General features: G+C 38.2%; 1 protein-coding gene across 1 annotated transcript in view; it reads left to right on the top strand.

Annotated features, from left to right (window-relative positions):
- DENND3 (DENN domain containing 3) overlaps positions 1–14,259 on the top strand; it is a 31,872-nt gene that overhangs the window by 6,623 nt on the left and 10,990 nt on the right. The window contains exons 3-12 of the mRNA XM_063406930.1: positions 131–246; positions 757–896; positions 6,325–6,436; positions 7,559–7,678; positions 8,567–8,785; positions 9,083–9,204; positions 9,663–9,818; positions 11,640–11,736; positions 13,051–13,154; positions 13,436–13,617. Coding sequence (XP_063263000.1) covers positions 131–246; positions 757–896; positions 6,325–6,436; positions 7,559–7,678; positions 8,567–8,785; positions 9,083–9,204; positions 9,663–9,818; positions 11,640–11,736; positions 13,051–13,154; positions 13,436–13,617 — 1,368 coding nt within the window. The remainder of the gene's footprint in view (positions 1–130; positions 247–756; positions 897–6,324; positions 6,437–7,558; positions 7,679–8,566; positions 8,786–9,082; positions 9,205–9,662; positions 9,819–11,639; positions 11,737–13,050; positions 13,155–13,435; positions 13,618–14,259) is intronic.

Below are 14,259 nucleotides of genomic sequence, written 5' to 3'. Positions count from 1 at the left end.
ATTTTAATCCCTTAAAATGAAACATTTCCCTTGAAATGAAGTGGCAGTGTGCAGTATTTGTCATAAATTTTCTTTCACACAGCTATAGTTCAATATGTAATTAAAAATATGGTTTCTGCCTTCATTCCAGGAGGACTTTATGTAACCTCTGAATCAAAAGAGGAGCACATCCATTTCCTGGTCTTCACTGACGTCTGTGGTAACAGAACATACGGGGTTGTTGCACAGTACTACCAGTCAATCCAAGTATGTTATTTCACTCATTCTTCTCTTAAAACATATTAAAATATATAAAAGCAAAACACACTGAAAATAATGTGAGATTTAATTTATCTAACTAGTTAATAGGTGTGTTTTTATGTTAGAAGGAGGGCAGGACAAATCGTACTTTTATTTTGCCATTTTAAATGAAGTACTTTGGAACATATTACATTAGGAAATATTGATACGGATTTAATTTAGGAGATTTGGATATTAGGAGCAGACTTTATCCCTGGATGGTTTTTTGGTAAAGATTGTTCTTTCCAAACAATGAAAGATGTTCTTTCTAAATACATTTTTTGCTGAAATTCTTTTTAATTCATGTCCTTTAAGTCTCGTAGGCTGACATTTTTCTGAAGACCTAAAGGGAGGTCAACATTCAAATCCCTTTGAAATACAGAGGGAATTGGATATCACATCTCCAAGGTTCTCAAGAAAATATCAGTCATAAATTGATGATTAGCCTAAAGACATTAATGTGTGCTTTTCTTGCAGGATGGCTCCACCTCCTCGAATGGGCAGGGCCATTGGGAAGCTGCACAGACTGGGAAGGTGCCAGTCTGTTTTGTACCCTGTGCTGTTTGTGTTATATCCAGATACCCGTATTTCAGTGCCCTCAAGGACTGTCTCTCTTGGTAAGATTTGCTCCCCTGTGTGTTTCTGCTGGAAACGAGTGCAGGTTTTGAATACCTGAATTTGCTTGATGTGCTCAGGGGAGCTGTGTGATGCTAAAGCAATGGTTAGTTTTATGTTAAGGTTATGTGGGAGAGGAAACAGAAGAAATGCTGTGTCAATGTTGCCCAGACAGTAAGTGCAAATTCTGAATACCAAGGCAATTAGTTATGATGTTGTCTTCATTTTCTTTGTGGTTTTTTGCTAATGTGTAGGGAATGGATATTTTACAGATGTTATTGGGTTTTTTAACTGTAATTTTGCCCCTCTTACGAAAATCGCTTTCAAAACACACAAAGCTTTTTATAATGCACCAAATAAATGTCATAAAAACATGAATATATGTATTGATAAGCAGTTAATGACACTTTAGGAAAATAATCCAAGTCACTTGAGGAAGTGGAGTGGTTACTTGAGTATTGCAGAACTAGGAGAGAAATTCTTAGGATACACTGGTTAGAAACAATCAAATACTCTGCAGTGTGGATTATTTAAAAGGTAAATGAACACGGGTCTATCTTATCTTTAAGTAATTTCACATATTTTGAGGTTACTTTATTGTTAAATTACTAAGATCTATTTGCATCCATTTTGGATTAAAACCTCTCATATTGTTACTTGTCTGTATACATTGGACATTACTGTCTGTCTTCACTTGCAGACCTGTTGTCCAAAGGTAGAAGAGGTTTTCTTCATTAAATTTCAGTCAAGCTTTCTAGAGTTAAATCTGAATCCAGTTGCAGGTATTTGCTTCTTGTACATAAGTTAAAAGATGTTGGAGTTTTAGGCTGGAGTTTGAGTCTTCCCCTTTGTTCTGCTGGTGCTCATATCCCGAGCAGATGAGCAGGGGAACATTCCCTGGGTACCATCCCCATCCCCTAACCTGGCTCCAGACCAAATGAGACCTGAGCACTCATTTCCTCACCCCATGCACCTCTTCTTCCCTCTGCTGTGGATTTGGATCTTCTTGGAGCACAGACTGCCTTTCCCTGCATGAAGAGAGCCCTAGAGGAGCAAAGCAGTGCCTTCCTCCTGGGTATTTTAGACATTGACTCAAAAAGGCTGTGAGATCAGAAATTAGTCACCCTGGCAGCTCTTTTAAGGACATGTCCTTCTGCTCTGTCATTTTAAAAGTGTTAGTGAAGGGTTTAACATGGATAAGGGACTTCAACATGATGGAAACAGGATGTGCACATGTCAGTGTGAAATCAAAATAAACGTTCAGTGAAATAAAAAGGAAATGTTTGTTTTCCTTTCTCCTTTCCTGCCCAGATTACCTCCCCTTCCCCCCCCCCAACCCTTTATATTTTAGTGAATTGCATCAGCCCTTGGTATTGCAGGAACTGATTCACTGCTGCCTTTTGTAAGTCTCAAATCTCAAGTCACTGCTAATCTGCATATGGAACTCTCCCAGCTGTGGCTTCTGTTTCCATCCAGCTTTTATAGTGGATTCTGCTGCTTTCATACTGTGAGCTCAGCCTGTGGGAGGGCTCACCTCACACCAGCTTTCCCCTGGGTGGAAACAGTGTGGATTCAGCTTGGCAGCTACAGTACTCATCAGTGGTTTGTGCAGAGTATTCATAAGTGAGTGATTTCTTCTCTGGAGTGAGACATCTCTGAGCTGGGAAATGGATTTTAAAAGATCCCACTGAGGGAAAAGTGGGAAAGTCTTCAGGACAACCATGGAAAATTCCAGATGTTGTAAAAGTGTTTCTAGTTCTTGTATCTGTTTAGAGGAGACAGTAACCAGATTGAGTTAACCCTCTAGGTCTGCTTCTGCCTCTGAGTGGGTATTTTAAACTTTATTTTTATTTAAACATTATAATTAAACACCTCTGCCTTGATCACATATAGTAGGGTTTGGCACCTATTTAAAGCATTAATATCCACAGATGGCTTTTCTCTTTTGAGTCTGTATTGGTTTCTGAGAGCAGGTCAGATTGATCAGTACCCTACAGTCTGAGCTTAAAGTGATTTGTAAATATGTGAATGATTATAGGGAAGTTCAAGAGGACAATAACCTTCCATGTTAGTCCTGGGTGTTGTCCTGGTCTTTTAACAGGGGAATTTTTCACACAGCTGTGCTGCTCTTCTCCTTTTTGCTGCTGCATCTGTGAGATGGGAGTGTGTGTAACTGGAATGAGACTTGGGGGAATGCCAGTGACAGAGCTGAATTTGGTGTTGGCATTTCCCATGGTGCTGGAAACTCAACTGACTAGGTTTCCATTAAATTTTATTCTGTATTTTTAAAAATTTCTTTGGTTTTTTTTGGTAGTATTTAATGGCTCTTTTCAAAATTACTGAATGAATGCTCATTTCAGTAGTTAATGGCTCATTTCAGAAATCTTCTGGTTTTGGTGTCTTTTTTTTTTTTTTTTTTTTAGAAGAAGTGTTTCACTGTGCCAGAGTACACTAGAGGGAAGGAAAGGGAAGGAAAGGGAAGGAAAGGGAAGGAAAGGAAAGGAAAAGGAAAGGAAAGGAAAAGGAAAGGAAAGGAAAAGGAAAGGAAAGGAAAGGGATGGGATGGGATGGGATGGGATGGGATGGGATGGGATGGGATGGGATGGGATGGGATGGGATGGGATGGGATGGGATGGGATGGGATGGGATGGGATGGGATGGGATGGAGAGGTACTGCTTTTCCTTATTTTAGTTGTACCACTGGAATGTTTCCATGTGGAGTGTGTGGCTATTGTGAATACAACATCAACAATTGCAGCCAAGACCTCTGTGAGATATTTTGAGTGTAGTGCCCTGTACAGCTGGAGATATTCTGACTTTTTGGCCAAACAAAAAGCACTGACATCGTATTTCTGTAAACCAGAAAGGGAATTACTGTGTCTCATCAGGTGACCAATGGGTTAAAAATCTAATTAAGTGTTTTCATTGCTTGAATGTACTCAGGTAGCCCTGCCTCTTATACTTAACAACTAATAACCCCTTCAACAGCACACTTGTATCCCTGGTATGCTGCAGAGGTGTTTTGCAGGATGCTTCAACTGATTAATCATTCTCCAGTCAGGAGCTCTGAAAGCACTTGCTGGTGGACCTAAACCACCTATTTCTAGAGTGTAGCCTTTCATTGTGCCTACCTAGTGCAAGAATGCTGTTGCTCCTGAAGATCTGGTGTTGAAGGAGCATCTAAAGGGGTTCTGCTTCCATTCAGGATGGTTTTTTGCAGCAAAAGGTTTCCTTTTCCTGCAGAATTCTGTGCATAGATTATTTTCTTCAGTGCCTATGTGCACAGAATTGCTTATAGGTGAGATGGCACTTGTTTTTCAGTCAGAACAATCATCAAAAGTATTCTTTTTACATAAGTATTCCTAGATAAAATCCAGGTTCCTAAACTTTTTAAAGTGACAGAGTAGAAATCACAACTGAAAACTGAACCAAGCTGAGGTGCACAGGCAACATCAGTCCATGTAGGTGCTTTGAAGTGGAAGGGAATCTGCAAGCTGTCATCATAGTAATGAAGGTCTTGGTATTCTGTACCATTAATTTTATAACTAATTTCCATATTGCTAGCACACAGTGCTTCCAAATCCAGAACATTTTGTGTGGAGTGTGTCTGCCTTTCTCCAAAGCAAGCAGATGTGCACCTAAATGGTTTCACAGCACGGTGGCTGTTGGATTATTCTACATTTTTTGAAAAGGTTCAGTTTAACTTGAGAGGTTTTGGCACTTTGCACATAGAGTATTACCTCAATCTGTTATACTGCATGAAAAGTGAAATATTCCTGGCAGTAATCTCCTGGATGAACTCCTGTCTTGGATGGATGAATAGGCTCCATTCAAACAGTAAATCTTCCAACCTATGTGTTCGTCCTTTCAGCTGCCTTGAGAAAAGGTGGGAGTGTGCAAATAGCTCCCAGCACTGAGGCAGTACAAAGGGCCTATTCTGAGCTGCTCTGGCTTTCTGAAACACCTGTCTATGGACAGCTAATAGCTGTAATGAAAGGTTCATAAACTCCTTAGCTCTCCACTTGAGTGTTTCAGAGATTACTTCATTTATTTCTGCAGGCATTTGCAGTGCAGAGCTGTCAGCTGCCTCTTAGGCTGCATTAATGGGCACCATGTCCTGATTAGGGAGCTCTGACTGTCCTCTCTGCACATCTGCTGCTTTCTCAGTCACGTTGTTTCTGTTGTGACATTTACTGGATGTCTTGATAAGAGCTTTTTGTCTCAAAGGAAAGAAAAAAGAAATGTCTGCTTACTCTGTTGGGCCAGATCTGAGGCATCACTAAGTGTGACAGAGTATTTGTTTAAATTGATGGTTCTACTGTCTGGTTTTCTTCGATAATTCTCAAATTCCATTTTCTCTGCACCCCTGAGGAGCTGATGGACTTTTTGGGAATATGTATGTAACAGCCCAGGGATTTCTTCAAATAGGAAAATAGTGAATTTAAATATTTCATTTAAAAGTGCAGTAATATATGACAGAATGTGCTTTTTTTCTGGAATCTAATTGCTGTACACAAATACGGTGTTCTGGATCCTTATGTATCTCTTGACCTATTCAGTTGCTTCCTTCCTGAAGAGCAAGTGTTCTTCTGCAGGAAACTGAAGTAAAACTCCAAGGGAGAAGACAACCATCTTCAGTTCCTAGTTTCTGTATATATACATTTGCAGGCCCAGATTTCTAATTTTGTAAAGATTTCGGGTTTTTTGCTATAACTATTCAAGTGTATCTTCTATTGAATGAAATGCTCTTTGTGACCACAAATATCTAAATTGGTAATTGTCACATTTCAGAAATGCTGTGAGAGTTCATAGTTTTCAGTCTTGATAGTGTGTATGTTTAAATGTTCCAGAATTGATTTGGTGTATAATATAAACCATGTGACCTTTGTTAGGGTAACACAATTTTCAACCAGAAACATCTGGCAGGTTTGCACAGATGTTCTTATTCTTTGCATGGGCAGGAATGACAGCAAAGAGCAGAGTCCTTGCAGGCCTAAATTTTCTATTTCTACAACCCCTCTTTTCCTCTGCTGCTGTTTTCCATCTCAGAGCTGGGGTCTGATGCTTGGGATGGGAGGGACACCAGGGCAGTGTTGCAGCTGTGGGTGTTGCTCCCTCAAGCTGTAGCCAACATTTCACCATCTCACCTCACACGTGGTTTCCTTTGGCCATCAAACCACTGTGCTCTGTCCTCTGATGGATATAATGCAGCAGTATTTTATGCATGAGAGTATGAAAAAATTCTGCTTCTGACATAGCAGCATCATTAAAATTTAATGAAGCTGCTCAAGTATCTAATAAATTAGAAATTAATTAGCTGAAATAATAGCTTCATTACTCCTAATAATTTTTTTTTAGATTATCAGTAAAAAGAGGTTTTTGTGTTTGCATGTTACTATTGATAAGTAATTTCCTATCATTTAATTACAGCTTACTAGTGCAGCTACGACCTATCAGGGATTTAGATGTCGAGGAGCACATAAAAGAATTTGCAGCAAAGCTGTTTTTAATCCCCAGCCCACCACCAGGACCACTCCACTTGGTAATTACTACTCCTGAATTTCATAATGATTTAAACATTATGTCTTCTAAGATACAAGATGCTGTTTTCAATAAACTGGTTGACGTTCATGAGTGTCAGGTCAGAGATTACTTGGTGATGTGAAACTAATGTCAATACCTGTGCTTTAAAAATCAGGCTATGCATTATTAGTAGAGAAAATAAGTGTGACAGGGTTCAGGCTGCAGTGCTGGCATACCAGTCATATTCTTTAGTTTTCAATACTCCTCTGGGAAAACTTTGGCTAATGCCAACTATCTGTGGTGTGAGCTGATGCCTGGGCAGGTCTGGGAGCAGCAGAACACTGTGTAGTGGATGAAATGTTGAGTTATCTGCTGCCTGGAAAGACCAAGCTGAGAGGGGAAACTCACATCAACATTTGTATTCAGTGCTGTGTATTTGTTAATTTGTGACCCTTCCCAAGTCAAGGCAGATGTCAGCTGGGTCAGTGATTTCAGCACATACTCTGTTATCTGCTGGCTTCTAGGGAAGCAGAACTGCAGCCATGGATTTCTCCTTAGCTGCTTTCCTTGACCCTGGGATGAGGGGTTAGGAATGGAGGAAAAATAGCACAGCTGAAAAATATCTGAGTGTTGGCTAAAGCAGCTGTGAGTGCTGAAATATGCAGCACATGCAGGGCCTGACCCCCAGAGATTGGAGCTGAAATATCTGAAACACTGAGACCTTGTTCCTTTTGGCTTGTTTTACTTTCTTAGTGTGATAACCTATGCTCACTTATTTTGTTCATTTTTTTTCAATTTCCTACATGAATTTTATCAGTAGTTTCAATTTCCCAGTTGTATGTACAAATATAAATTCGATGATTTTGTTATTCTTGTAACAAAGGAAGTTTAATTCTGTTAAAAGATGTTTCTAAAAAATTTTTACTGAGAATGAGACAAGTCCCTATTAAGCTTTCCAAATAATAAACATGTCTTTGAATATTTCCCTCTGTTTTTATTTCACTTCTGTGCAGTATGCAAATACCTATCTTCTTACTCTCAGTTAAAGTTATTATTTTGTAGTTGGTACTAAAATCCTGAATTAAATGTGCTGTGGGAACATTTTCATTAAGGAGTAAACAGAGACCATCTGTTATTTCAGGTATTTCATATGAAACCCCTTCAGATAATAATTCCTTCTCGAGAGGATCCGGACAGTCCAATTATTGACTTGAACCTCCATCTTCCATTGCTGTGTTTCAAGCCAGAGCAGGTGCTGCAGGTAAAACTAACTCAGACTTTAAAATGTTTTAGAGATTGACAGTACTAGTAATTTGTAGTTTAGGAAAAAATCAGGACATTTATTTATTCAAAAAAGCTCTATAAACCCAGGAATTCAGAATAGTCTTACTTCTGAATATTAGAGCTGTGGCACAATAAACCATACTTCTTCTTAAGATATTTTGGTATTTGCAGAACAGATTAGATGAAGGCATATTGCATTTCTTTGCCTGTCGTCTAGAAATAGGTGCTAAATTTCTTAAGAATATATTTTAAATTGTAACTACCCAAGCCAGTTGACAGATTTTATTTTCAATTTTCACTACATATATTTCTACAAGATTTATAATAATTTTTTCATGTTTAAGAAAAGAGCCTGTGGGAAGGATTGATGATAATTGGCACTCTCATACAAATAAGGTGTAAATGGTGTAGAAATACAAAATACAAAAAGCTATTTGCAAAGAATTTTTTTTCAGTTCTTCACAGACTCATACAATAACATTGCCTGGAGTGTTCTTTTGTAGGTTTCCTGATCCAACTCCCTGCTCTGAGGCCACCTGTGAAGTTAAATTAAGTTATTTAAGGTCATCAGTATTATCTGAGCCACTTTCTCTAAGAAACCTCCTCAATCATGAGAGTTGGCAGTTCTGCCTTATTTTTTTGGGTTTTGCCCCCACATGCATATTACAATTAAAAGTATTTCAGATCCTAATGGTGCAGCTGATGCATCTTGAAATGGACATTATTTCATTTTATCAATCTGTAAGGCAGCTACTAAAAATGAGAATTTTGATGTTGACTCTCACAAACAGGTGAAATATTTTCATCTCTAGTGTATTCTAGATACCTCTCTGCAAATATTTAATATTCTGGGTTTGTTTTCCAGATTATGACCTGTATTTTGACTGAGCAGAGAATCGTTTTCTTCTCTTCTGACTGGGCTCTGCTGACCCTCATTGCTGAGTGCTTTATGTTGTACCTTCATCCTCTCCAGTGGCAGCACACTTTTGTGCCTATTCTGTCCCGGCAAATGCTGGATTTTGTGATGGCTCCAACATCTTTCCTCATGGGATGTCACATTGATCATTTTGATGAAGTGAGCAAGGTATGTTTAACACCATTACCACTCCTGATTTTTACTTGCAGTACATTTGTCCCTTTCCATATTAGAGCATATTAGATTACTAAGTGTTTATGTTAACATCTGTTAAGGCAATTGCATTTATTTTTCTAGAATGTAATTGTTTAGTTATCCACAATTTTCTACTTGTGGAAAAAAATTCAGTCCTTTTCTGGTTTACCTCCTTGATGAAATTAATTGTCTGAGGAGTATGTAAATGAGAGGTAAATATTTTCACAATATGAGTATATATACAGTCATTCTATTTTCTTTTGTTAAAAGGAAGGTGAAGATTTAATTCTAATTAATATAGATAATGGAGATATTTCACATTCAAAAATGGTTGAAGAGGAACTTGAGATTCCAGATGTTCCAGCACAAGCAGCAGAAACTTTCATAAAAAGGTGACAAGATCTTGAAGATGTCTTTATTTTAGTGCATAAATCATGCTTGATGCTCCACGTTTTTTATTTGTATTATTTATTATTATTTCATTCATCTAAACCCCACTCTATTTGAAAAATGGGCAAACTGAAAATTTCAATTAATTTGCATAGAAGTGGCTTTAAGCAGTCATAATCATCAAATTATTTTGCAACAACTGGAATGCTTGTTTCTTTTTTATTATTGCTACAGATTATACCTTGAACTTTACAAAGAAGACTGAGTGCACTGTGATTTAATTGAGTGGGGCTCCCTGGAATCTTGTTAGCTTGTCAGCACTTGTAAATCAATTCTTGTAAATCACTTCTTGTAAATTCTCTAGCTGTAAGATGCATGGGCCTAAATTACTTTTTTTAATAAGGTTGGAAAAAAAATGTTGGTGTTAGGATGTAAATTAATATTTTTCATCTGTGTGTAGAGTGGAGGGGCTGCAGCTGCACTTTGATCTGGAGCTCTGCCATCTCCGAGCCTGCACAGACCTTGGTGAGCTCCACACCCGCAGGAGGGCCTGGCAGCAGAAACTCAACATGGATGTGCAGCAAACCATGCTGCAGTTAATTGTTAATATCTTCAGGTAAGTGGATGTAGCATTTTCTGTTATAAGAGCATGTGGTAGTGGTTAAAGCATCAATGAAAATATTCTCATTTTGTCTTTATAGATATTTTGTAGAGCTTAAGTTTTGTTAGGGAATATAAGAAGGAGGTCCTGTAGCCTGATGGAATATGAGTCTTTGATGTATATATATAGATTGCTAGAATATCTTAGATAAAACTCATTTGATTTTGAGCTTGGCTTTTGTAGGAAGATTTTAGGAAGAGAAGTGCAGTCCTTGGAAAAGCTTAGGGCCCAGTAGGGATATCAGTCAACAATATCCCCCAATATCAGGGATAGTGGTCACTCTTGTTAGAGGCACATGAATTCAAACCAGGACAGGGTAGAAGAGCTGAAAGCAGGAACAAGAGTTCAGAACACCTGGGTGTGTTTGGACTGAGAAAGGATGAGACACCTGAAGAGTGCAACACCTGAGAATGAAGGAGGGAAAGGAGCTGTTAAAGCTCAAGGACAAAGTGTTGGCACTAGAAGGGATAATTGGCCAGGAGCTGGACTCAATCATCACTGTAGGTCCCTTCCTACTCAGGGTATTCCATAATTCCATGGTAAGAAATCTGGGGTATTGGCTGTGTTTGGGACTGGCATTTTAATCATGATGTGGCCTCTTGCTGGAGGTGGTTCTTCCCTTTGGATCAGCTACTGAATTGCTCATGGGAATTCTCCTTGACACTTTCAGTCAGATGGTGCTGGTTTAATTTACAGAGTCCAAGTACCAGGTGTCTGTTATTGGATCAGCTTAAGGAGTGTTCCTGCTAAAGTCTGGACCCTCCAAGAAGGACAGGAGCTGCTAGGTGTGGGGAATAAAACAACCTTTACAGAGAGCTGATTATGGAAACTGAAATGCATTTATTTCCACAGTGGGATTTTGTGGATTTCAGTGTTTGGCAACAGTAATTCCAGACAAAGATGAGGAGAAATGCATTATTGCTAATAACAGCTTGAACTCTTTAATGCACTAAACATTTGGCTGCAAAAAATGAACAGATGCTTTGCTCTCTAAGAGATAATACGTATCACAAAGGGGTTGATTCTTTTGCTCTCTTTCTCCTTTCCTTCAAACTTTTTCTGTTCTTTTTTTCAGCCTTGCTTCTTCTATCTTCTAACCCTACCAGCATCCAGGAGTGAAGGAAAGTAACTCTCCAATGCAGTTGTACTGCCAGCTGATCTGTCTTCAGCAAAGCATTGTAGTGACTTGGAGTATGTGGAGGTTCCATGTTTAAAGCAGGCAGTGCTAAATTATAAAGAATTACATTGAACTATGTACTTTTATTATACCTTTTCCTGACCCCATATGGTTGGATAAACTGTTAACAAGATGAAGAGAACCCTGTTTTTCATGTGCCTGTTACAGATGCAATGTGATGGGACAGTGTGAGGTCAGGTCACATCTTTCAAATTGCTCATGATATGTGCACTTGTCTTTTGTGCTTCAGTGGGTTGTGTGTGATTCAGGAACTGTGTATGTAAATGGAATTCCAGGATTGGAGGCTAAGTCATGATTTACACAGCTCCTCCCTCATGGTTTACTAAATCTCACATAGTGTAAGTGAATTTGGCAGCAAAACCTTCCTTCTTGTAAAAGATTTGAATTTTTTCTATGATTCAGTAACCAGACTTGTTCATCAAATCTGAGTTTGCCTTCTGATGCTGCAGCACATTTCTGTTTTGTCTTCTGATGCTGCAGTATATTTCTAGTAGAACCAGTGAGCTGCTGTTATTGCAAAAACAACTTGCTTACAAATCTCCAAGCAGATTTATCTATTTATTTATTTTTGTCTCCAGGGAGGTAAAAGAACATCTAAATTATGAACACAGAGTGTTTAACAGTGAAGAATTTCTGAAAACAAGGGCAATCGGAGACCAACCATTCTACAAAAAGGTAAATGCACTGCTATGATTATCTGTTATTAATAAATCTGTATTTTAGGATTAAAGCCAATATCTGTAAATTTAAATGTAACAAAGTGATGAATCCTACATGAGAAACAATGTTTGCTGGATAAAGCTTCCAATATGTGCAAACATTCTTAAAAACAAATAGATTAAAAGGAAAAACTAAAAGATACATCTTAATGTATCCTAAGGAGAGAAATTGATTGGAAATTTTTGACCAGGGTTTCAGATGAATAGAAATAATTCAAATATTTTCAGCAGCAATTTCTAATTCTATAAATGAAATGGTAGCAATTTTATGGGTTGAAATTTATTATTAGTATAAAACTCAGATGTATGTATTTAAGAAGAGCTTTGAGCAGCTGACTCACTTAAATACCAAACAGCAAAGTGGCAGGTTTGCTTTCAAGTGAATCTTAGAAAATAACACAATATGGAGTAGTTATTAGTGGCCTCTGGAATTGTATTAGGAAAACTCAAAAAAATCCACTAGAAAGGACTAAAATTTGGAATTTCCTGGACATAAAATTGCTAGCAAAATGTGCCACCTACTGGAGGAATACTGGAAACTTGGGATCCTAATGCTTTTGGAGATTCTCTTTTACACTGGACATTGCAAGTGGATTAGTAAGAGGCTAATAATAATAATTAGAACATCAGTAATTTCAACATTTATATAATAGACATGTTGTATTGCCTCAAATCCCAGATTTCACCTTGTTTAACTGTGCAGTGATGAGAGTTGGTGGCTTTCCCTCTTTTAGATTCAGACCTGGCATTTTTTTCTGGTCTTCTTTATCCTAAAAGTAGCAATTTGACCTTTCAGAAGTTATTTCTAGGTGACACCACAATAATTACCTGAGCAGGTAACAATTTTGGGTGTTACCAGAAGAAAAGATAATTCACTGTGTTTTCAGTATGATGACATAATATTAATTTAGACTGCCCTAAAATTCTTATTCCAAACCATAGACAATATTATCAGCACTTGGTTTGGGTAGAAAAGCTAATATTAAACTTGTAACTCTGTTTTGCTCAGTATTTCTCATTTTTGTTTGGTTTTACCTCTTGGAGGGCAGTTGGAGATTACTGTTTGACTCTAAGCAAATATCATCAAAGTCCAGAAGGTGAATGGAAATTTAATGAGTTTTCTCTTGAAGCTTTTAATTTTTTATTTCTGTGATTGCTAAATTGGAAGGTCTCAGTTTTACATGTGTAAAGGTAACAAAAATGAGCCAAACATGCTAATAAAAGTGTAAATTTATAAATGATCCACAGTTAACTCCTTTGTGTTTCACAGGTTTTAGACACCTACATGTTTCACTCTTTCCTTAAAGCTCGTCTGAACAGAAAGATGGACGCTTTTGCTCGGCTTGACTTGAGTACCCAGTCTGAAGAGGACAGGTAGAGTTTTCTCATTCTGGTTTTGAATCTTCTGTTGGTATCAGTGATAAAAGTCCTTTTGACACTATTGGTAGGAGATCAGGTCACCTATAAATAAGATTATGATTAGTTGTTACCTCATTTAATTATGATTATTGTGAAAGGGTTATGTGAATAGATGTCTGTTGAAATTGTAGATTTAATACTATTGCACCAAAAAGAAAAAAAACCCCAGGCAGTAATTTAATGTGTATGCATACTGAGTTCTGAAACTAGCAATGTGTTATTTTTATTTTCCTCAGGTTAGATTTGATGTGTCTCACCCCCAGAAGGCTGACGATAGAGAAAATGGCTTCCAAGCGCATCAGCGCCGAGCGCAAGGCCAGCCGGCGCATGGTGATCAGCATGCCCAACCTGCAGGACATCAGACTGCCAGAGGGCCCCACCAGGAACTCCTCACTCCGAAAACTGGAAGCAGGAGTTGGTAAGGGAAGGTTGGGATGGACAAAGACACTTCTGTTGTCTTTTGGGGTGACATCACTGAGTGATTGTCACAGAAGCACTGTCAGCTGCTGGGAAGAAATGATGGGCTGGGTCGCTTTGAGCTGGGGCCTGTCTGGGCTTCCCCTTGTTGTGAAGTCAGTCTGTAGCCTGCTGTAAGTTTTGCTGGACCACAAAAGAGGGATTGGTCCCAGTGGGATTGATACTGGAGAACTGATTCCTGAATCTTCACCCACCTTATGTCCAGTTCTCTACTACCTTTAATTTAAACACAGGCTTAAGCTTATCACTGTTTAGAAAGAACTCCATGAGGGTTTTTTTCTTTTTTTTTCACTTTTCCAGATTTGATGTTATCTGACTATTCTATCTGATTATTCTCATAATAGGGGCAATAGAAAGAAAGAACTTAGAACTGTTTAGAAAGAACTCCATGAGGGTTTTTTTCTTTTTTTTAAACTTTTCCAGATTTGGTGTTATCTGACTATTCTATCTGACTATTCTCATAATAGGGGCAAAAGAGACAGAAATATATTTGTGTCCCTAGCACAGCTGTAATCCTTCTTGTTTCTTGTCACTGCTTTTTGCTGTGATGGGGATTCTGTTTGTTGTTTGTAATATTGCTGGT

Source organism: Prinia subflava, chromosome 1 (assembly GCF_021018805.1).
Source record: "Prinia subflava isolate CZ2003 ecotype Zambia chromosome 1, Cam_Psub_1.2, whole genome shotgun sequence".
In the NCBI taxonomy this organism is placed as follows: domain Eukaryota; kingdom Metazoa; phylum Chordata; class Aves; order Passeriformes; family Cisticolidae; genus Prinia; species Prinia subflava.
This window is presented reverse-complemented; position numbering and strand designations above follow the sequence as displayed.